Consider the following 7,813-nt stretch of genomic DNA (forward strand, 5'->3'; position numbering starts at 1 on the left):
CCCTAACCCTAACCCTAACCCTAACCCTAACCCTAACCCTAACCCTAACCCTAACCCTAACCCTAACCCTAACCCTAACCCTAACCCTTTCCTTCTAGTCCCATATCCGCACTATCTCATGGTCCTGCCAGCTATGGTTAAGGACTTTCTTCCTTGAGGTCCGGACAACGCTGCACCCTGGAATCAGGCAGGCCTAGGCCTTCAGCAGGGGCAGCTCTGGGAAGGGGGGGATAGGCTGCGTGATCTAAAGTATAGGGTAGATGTCCTGTAGGTTATGGAGGTCCAGACTCTCTAGGACCGCGATCTTGGCTGCAGGGATGGTGCTAAGGGGGTGATGGGCCTGGAGGTGGGCCAGGGCTGAGGTCCGCGCCATGGCGTGATGGCACTGGTAGCAGAGTAGTAGATGCCACTGTGGGTAGAAGTAGAAGAAGTCTTATAGGAGCACCTGGCTCCGGTGGGCCCTGTCTAACTAGTCTAGTGGTGGGTGCTCTGGTAGGGTAGGCGGCAGTGACTCTGCTGAAGGGCTTAATGACTGCAAGGGTCCGCCTCCTAAGCAGGAGGTAGGTGCGGCGTTAGCTTCCTCTACTAGGGTTAGGATGAACTGGTGCCACTGGTGAGAGGTATAGTGGTAGAGCTATAGTATCTCTAGTAGCAGCTGCAGGGGCAGCTGCCCTTCCTCTACCACATAGATCTGGTAGTTAATTAAGTTGCTGTGGCCAGCCTGCGCCGCGAAGATGCTGTCCACTACCTGTGTGGTGGACTGGAGGTTGACCACAGTGGCCTGCGCCCAGAGATGCTTCTTAGTGACTGTGATGATGAGATGGTGGTAGGTTAGTGCCTGGAGGCTGAAGTCCCTAAAGAACTTATGGCTGCTCTGCTGCAGCACCTGGCTGTAGAGGGAGTGGGTGCGCTGCTGGCTTAGGGGCTGGGACCCTGGTATAGTGAATAGGTCATGCTCACCCCCTGCCTGGCTGTGCTGGCTGCGCTAGCTATGCTATCTAGGGGAGGGGTTATGCGCCTCCTACCTCACCCACTGGCGGCGCTGGGCACTATGGTCATGGGTGACGCTGAGGAGGTAATGCATGAATGGGCGCACATGGAGCAGGTACAGGAGTACTAGCTGGCTAATAGATGGGGGCAGGAACTAGGCTGTGATGTGCTGCTGCCCTGTGCAGGCCCTGCACTTATGGTAGTAGGTGATGATCACCATCTCCCCCTCATGGATGTAGAGGTTCTGTGGGGCCACTGTGCTGTTCTGCTACTTCACTGTTACAAGCTTACTACCCTGGCTGGGCTGGCCCTAGGAGAGTTGGATGGTGAGCATGAGCTGCTGGAGAAATACCTGCATGGACTGTAGATACTGCTGGATAGTGGGTGGGTCCCACTGCCTATGGTGGTGCAGCGGGGCGACTCCCTTGGGGGGGGCCTCTGCCTGGTGCATGATTAGTTTCCTAGTCACCTTGAGCTGGTTTGCTGGGAGCTTTAGGAAGGAGAAGCTATACCCCTGCATAGTGGGGGTATCTGCGAGTGCCTGCACGCGGGCAGGGGACTGGTAGCCTAGAAGGAGGTCGCGCTTAAGTATAGTGGTGGTGGACTGGATGACCCACTGCACCCACGCGCGCAGCTAGGTGAGATGCAGCCCCTGGTCCATCAGCTGCGGGTGGTAGATGGTCTGCAGGTTATGGGACCATTGGATGGTGCTAGGGCGCGGCTCGCGGTGTATAATACTTAGGCCGACCACTAATATAGTGAGGATTTTATTTAGCGGGAAGAATGTGCCCTGGGCGCCATAGATTGCCTGGATGGCCTGGGCCTGTTAGGTATGGAAGGGGTATGTCTCCCGGCTGGGGATATCACTGATGAACTGGTAGGCGTGGATAGGGAGTGCATACTCCAGCAGGAGCACCTAGGCCACCCAGGCAATGCCAGCGAGCTTGGTGGTATAGTGGTAGGGCTTATAGATACTGAGGCCCTGGGGCTGGATCCCCAGCACCGCAGCAAAGGCCACCAGGGAGGAATAGAACTTGTCACCCTGCTGGTAGATGGCTTGGGTCGTCAGGCTGCTGATACAGAGGGAGAAGAGCATCTTGGTGAGCCAGGCCTCTGTGACTGCCAGTAGGGCTGGGGGCTGACCAGGGTGGGCATGCTCAGGGGTGGGCTCCCCCCAGGTGGGATTAGACCTATTATTATCAGGCTCCTTGGACCCCCGCAGTGGCTTATTAGGGTCTAGGTCTGTGAGGAAGTCCTCCTTATTAGATGCATTGGAATCACACCCCCTACTACTGTCCTAGTCAGTGGAGATGGCCTCCTTTGGGATGGTGTCATCCTTAGAAGCTGAAACTGAACCCTCTGGGCTGTAGTTATCATCGTCACCATTATCATCAATGGCATCATCCTGGTTAATGCCTGCGGTGGGGTCTGGGTCAGGTGATGCAGTGGCCTTATGGAGGCTGGAGGCCCTAGTAAGGTTGTAGTAGGGGCCCTGGATGCTGGTGGGGCAGAGGGGAACGCAGACTGCCACTATTACCTGCAGGGCCGCTGTGGGTTGCCTGCTCGCGACCCTAGGGCTATCTAACTAGGGGCCGGGGGCGCTTCTAGCCATGCTGCTGGGTGGGGTAGGGGACGGCTGGTGCTCATGCTTATGGTGGCAGTAGTAGCCATGATGCGGCTGCAGGTTGATGGAGCGGGGCCGCTTCCTAGTGGATTGGTGGGACGGCCCGGCGGCGGGGGGTAGTAGGGTGGTGGTGGTGGCATCTGGGGATCTATTCCAAGGTGATGGCTGGGGCCGCCACCGCTGCTACTGCTCACCACCACCACTACCATCACCACCACCACCACCCCCACCCATACTGGCGCCGAAGTCTGGGCTGAGTAGGTTGTGTAGCCGTCACAGCCGGCTACTGACCTGGAGCAGGGCCCAGAAGGGATTCTCCGGGCCTGGATCAGTCCACTGGTTGAGGTCAGGGTCTTCCAGGTAGTTATTTAGGGTCTGCTAGATTATCTCAAGGGTGCGCCTCTACTCTGCATCCAGGGCGACCCCAAGGAGACGCCCCTGGTCTGTAGATATGAGGGAGATGGCCTGGAAGAGGAAGTAGAGATAGTGTTTCTAGTACTGTGTATATTACTGCTCTATCTCTGGCTGGAGCTATCCTAGGGCCTGTCTCCGCGTCTGTTCACCAGGCATCTAACAGCCAAAGACCTCCTGGATAGGGGCTGGGGTCCGCTCCAGCGTCGCCCGGGCCTAGTCTAGGACCCAGTCCATCCCCCGGCAGATAAGGGTGAGGATGTGGTTATGCCGGTCCTGCCGCGCCTGCTGTTTAGGTATGACTATGGGGGGGGAATCCCCTGGGCTGCCCCCGCCCCAGAGCGCCTGCAGCGCTGGCAGGGCCTGGGGGGTATTAGGCATGCCTGCAGCATGGATCAGGCCTAGTAGGGAGCGTCGGTGGAAGAATTGGGGCCACTTAGTGAAGAGCAGCCATGGGGTGGTATCATCCTGCTGGTGGCGATGGGCGTCGAAGATAAAGAGGGAGGGCTTAGGGTGGTTAGTAGTCACTGAGGCTGCGTCCCCTGGATGGACCCCTGGGAGTAGTGCATGCTGTTCAGCCTCCAGGATCTGGTGCTCCTCTGTAAGGGCGGTCTGCACCCAGCTGGGTGGCGTAGGGGACCCTATGAAGGGACTTTGGTGGTAGCCTGCCCTGGCTGCAGGGGGGGAAGACGGTAGAGGTAGGGATGGTGTGGTAGGGGATAGTGATGCTAGGGTGGTGCTAGTAGTAGTAGTTGTAGTAGTAGTAGTAGTAGCTGTCTAGGTAGGGTCCTGCTCACTGTGCTTACTCTCTGCATCTTCTAGCCTAGCCTAAGGAGGAGGTGGAGCGGTGGTTACTAGGCAGTCTAGCTTATCATCATCATCATTATCATCATCATTATTGTCCTATGTTAACTAAGGGGCTATGACTGGGGTTATAATAGCTGCCCCCTCCTCAGAGCCTTCTAGCCCTGGGGGAGGCGTAGAGGCAGTCCCTGGGCTATCTGGCCCATCATCCCAGATCAACCCTATATCTGGCCCATCATCCCAGGTCAACCCTATATCTGCAGCTAGGGCCACCACCCCCTCCTCCTCTGCCCCTGGCCCGAGGTGCGGTGACTAGTTATTATCCTGGTGTAGGTGGTGTCTGCTAGTGGTTTGAGGCTTACTAGCCCTGTTCCTGCTGCCCTGAAGTCCATCATCCTGGTGATATAGGGTGGCCTGTGTGTGGGATGGCTTGGGTTGGCTTTGGGTTGGGGTCGCTATTGAGGTTGGGATAGTTGGGCTGGTTGGCATAGTTAGGCTGGTCAGCATGCCTGGGCTAGTTAGGCCGGCTGGGCTGGTAGGGATGGTTGGGCTGGTCAGGCTGGTTCGGCTGGTTCGGCCGGCTAGGCTGGTGATAGGGGGCAGGGTTGGGGTTAGGTTTGGGGCTGGGGCTTGGGCTGGGGTTGCGGCCATAGGGGTTGTGGTTGGGGTCATGGTGGCGGCCACAGTTAGCTGGCTGGTCGAGGGGTCTGACTGGAGGGAAGAGGAGGCCAGGCTTAGCTGGGTGGGCTGGCTAGGCTGCGCTTACAGCGGTGTGGGCTGTAGGAGGGGCTCAGTTGGGGTTAGGGGCTGTGTGGACTGGGCAGACTGGGCAGACTGGGCAGACTGGGCAGACTGGGCAGACTGGGCAGACTGGGTAGACTGGGCAGACTGGGCAGACTGTGTTGGCTGCGTGCCAGGGACCCCAACAATCCAGTAGTGATGATAGCGGCTATTAGTGAACCAGGCTTGTGCCTTGGCCTGCCATGATGGGGGCTGCTGGTGAACCATGGGATGGTCCTAGTAGTGGTGCTCCTGGATCTGGTGGGTACTATGGCTGAGGAAGGTCCTGCAGGTGCCACAGCACCAGACGCGGTAGACTGGGAGCTGGGTGATTGGCTCACTGCCATGGCGGTGGGGTGGGAAGTCCAGGTGGTCCTAGTGGGGCCGGATGCCCCTAGGTAGGGCGTTGAGCTGTAGGCGACGCTCCTGGGCTGGGAGGTGGTGGGTTTCCTGCAGATGTCGCTGGGCTAGGTGGCCAGGGACGGCGACTGTACATACCTAGTAGATGATAGCCTGATGCTCTGGGAGGTAGTCATATAGTGGCGGTGTAGGCACAGCTATTAGTGTTATAGTGATTATTCATCAAGGGCGTTGTGGTGGGTAGTAGTTAGCTAGTTAGTTAGTTAGGGGTGCGGCCACCGAACTGAGGGCTGGTCAGGTTTGATTTTGGGGGTTGATTTGATTGATGGGTGAATGGGTGATATAATAAATTTGGTGATGGCTTGCACAGATCTATTGTGCGTGCGTGATTTGGGGATGGGATGGGAGGGGTGTGCAGCTGGTTGTATTAGTTTTGGGCTGATTTAATTAACAAATAGGGGACTGATTTGATGGTGGATGGTGCCTGAGTTAATTTGATTTGATTCAGGGTCAATTTGATTGATGGGTGATATGATGAATTTGGTGGGGATGGCCTGCATGGATCTCTCATGTGTGTATGATTCAGTGATGGGACAAGAGAATGAGGAAGTGAAGGAAGAAGGATAGAGGTAGGTAGAGAGGGGGGGAGAGTAAGAAGGAAATAAAAAAGGGGGGGAAAGAGACATCCTGGTTTATTATAATTTTTAGGTATATATGGGTGCTAGTGCGGATCTGATTGGCCCGCGCTGTGGCTGGCCAGTGCTAGTATAGATCTAATTGGCCCGCGTCCTAGCCGGCTAGTGCTGGTATGGATCTGATTGGACTTTGTTCTAGCTGGCCACAGCTATTGGTTGTAGCAAGCGCGGCGACTGGGCTTAGGTCATTGCTAGCACTTACTGTTGGCAGGCCTAACTGCGCTGGGGCGGGCTGCAGCGGGGCCACAAGTGGCATTAATTATGTGGTGCGGCTGTGTGGGTTGGCTAGACTGTATTAGGCGCCAGGGGCTAGATGCCCGTGAAAACCACCCGATGGGGGACAACGACGGTGTAATGTAGCTACTGCAGCGCAGGAGGTTCAATGGCAGCTGGTCAGCTAGCCTCTGGGAGGGATCCTGGCACGGACTCTGGCAGCGCAGAGGGGCCTGAGGGCACAGGGGTGCGTGGAGGGTGGTCTGGACTAGGGCCATTATAGCCGGCAGGCGGTGATATATATCTCCATGGGTCTGGTCCGCCTCCGGTGCCGGAGTGGCAACACCCAGCGGGAACCACCTCACCAACAGTGAGGCTGGTCGGATTGCGGCCTGGTCCAGGGCACTACAGCGATGCTCATGCACTGAATGCATTGGTCCCGGGCGCCTGAGAGTGCGCGTGGCGGGCGGGTCACCCCCCTTGACGGCGGCGCGGGCCGGATCCCGACCAGTGCACTAGGATGGCAGCACCACCATGGCCCTGCGGCACGCCGCGCGCGGTGGGGGGGGATGGCTAGCGAGGCAACTGACACTAGGACACCCTGGTTGGGGCGCCGCGAGGTGAGCCCCCGGCACTAGTTGGGGATGCAGTGGCCGGGTGAGGGGGGTGCGGAAACACATAGTAAGACACCCGGCGACTGGGGTTGGACCCTATACGTAGAGCCTAGGGGTTGTCCCTTATAGGTGGTAGGGGTGGGCTTCCACTATGGGGGAACTAACATAATGGACTACCCACCTGCGCTATTATATCCTAGTTACCTAACCTCTTATATAAAGTTAATTAGACTCCAGGGAACTCTAATATAAATTACTAACTATATAGTAGGATGGTTAATTCCTAATCTAAATATAGATGTAGTAATAATCTATGCTAGTTGACCATCCCACCAGTGCTATAAAACTGCAGCCTTCTACTTAGTGCTACCTAACTTAGAGTAGTACACAGGACTATAGATAGCCTCAGCAATCTGCTTAGTAATGGTGATCTGCCAGCCATAAATAATATATTAGGTACCTAGCTAGACTTATATAATAGATGCTTGGATAGTGGGAATGGCAAAGTCATGGATAAGATTATAATAGGGTGGGCACTGACAGACCTAGTAATATATATCTTATTAGGTAGTGGGGCTGCAGACTATCTAGGCTCTGTGTAATAACATTGCCCTCTTAAACTCTATAACCATAAATAGGGGCAGGGTCCTAGTTAAGAATACCATTAGGACCTCTAGATTGTGTAACTATGGTAGGAGTACTATTACTAGCTGGTATAATATAGCAGTGACTGCCAGATGACACTTATTAAAAACTACCTGGTCTAGCTAATTAGCTATATATAGTTAGTTAATAAACTAATAGAACTTAGGCTGCATAGCCTAGTTGACAGCAACCATAATAAGTGGATAGGAATATAACTAATCTAGATCAGTTTAGGCATCCTATACATGGGCTATAATACCAGCCTCTACATATTAATGCTCTAACTTAGCCTTAAGCACCACTAGTAGTAGAATTACTATAGTAGTGCTGGCCCCTAGCAGCTAGCAGGGCAGGAGGTATAGTAAACTCTTCCCTTTACTAGTCTAAAGGATTACTAGAACCTGCCCTGCACCCACCATAATATGCTGCATGGCCTGCTCTTATCTATCAGACTAATACTATGCATCAGGGCTGTATATCTACTATAGTACCTCTATAGCCTGCTTCATACACTAATATTACTGGGTCCTTATAGGGGCTTCTTAATATACCATATGCCATGCAATAGAGGTCTCCTAGTCTTTAATCTACTACTACTTAGATAGCATGGCTATAGATGCAGTCTTAACACTGCTAGTTATACTTATAGGGGATTTATCCCACTCCTATACTATTTA

General features: G+C 54.6%; 2 protein-coding genes across 2 annotated transcripts; both read right to left on the bottom strand.

The window, feature by feature from the left end:
• Positions 1 to 1,459: 1,459 nt before the first annotated feature.
• Positions 1,460 to 2,086, bottom strand: Aud_007773 (uncharacterized protein; the record flags this gene model as incomplete). The annotated part of the gene is made up of 2 exons (XM_043292661.1): positions 1,460 to 1,624; positions 1,916 to 2,086. Coding segments are annotated over 2 exons (336 nt in total), but the record flags the coding sequence as incomplete, so codon positions are not given.
• A 2,257-nt stretch (positions 2,087 to 4,343) lies between these two features.
• On the bottom strand, positions 4,344 to 4,837 carry Aud_007774 (uncharacterized protein; the record flags this gene model as incomplete). Its single annotated transcript, XM_043292662.1, has 2 exons — positions 4,344 to 4,536; positions 4,596 to 4,837. The coding sequence occupies 2 exons, from the start codon at positions 4,835 to 4,837 to the stop codon at positions 4,344 to 4,346; spliced, it is 435 nt and encodes a 144-aa protein (XP_043148597.1).
• Positions 4,838 to 7,813: the final 2,976 nt, after the last annotated feature.

This window comes from Aspergillus udagawae (genome assembly GCF_001078395.1).
Source record: "Aspergillus udagawae IFM 46973 DNA, scaffold_6, whole genome shotgun sequence".
Lineage (NCBI taxonomy): Eukaryota > Fungi > Ascomycota > Eurotiomycetes > Eurotiales > Aspergillaceae > Aspergillus > Aspergillus udagawae.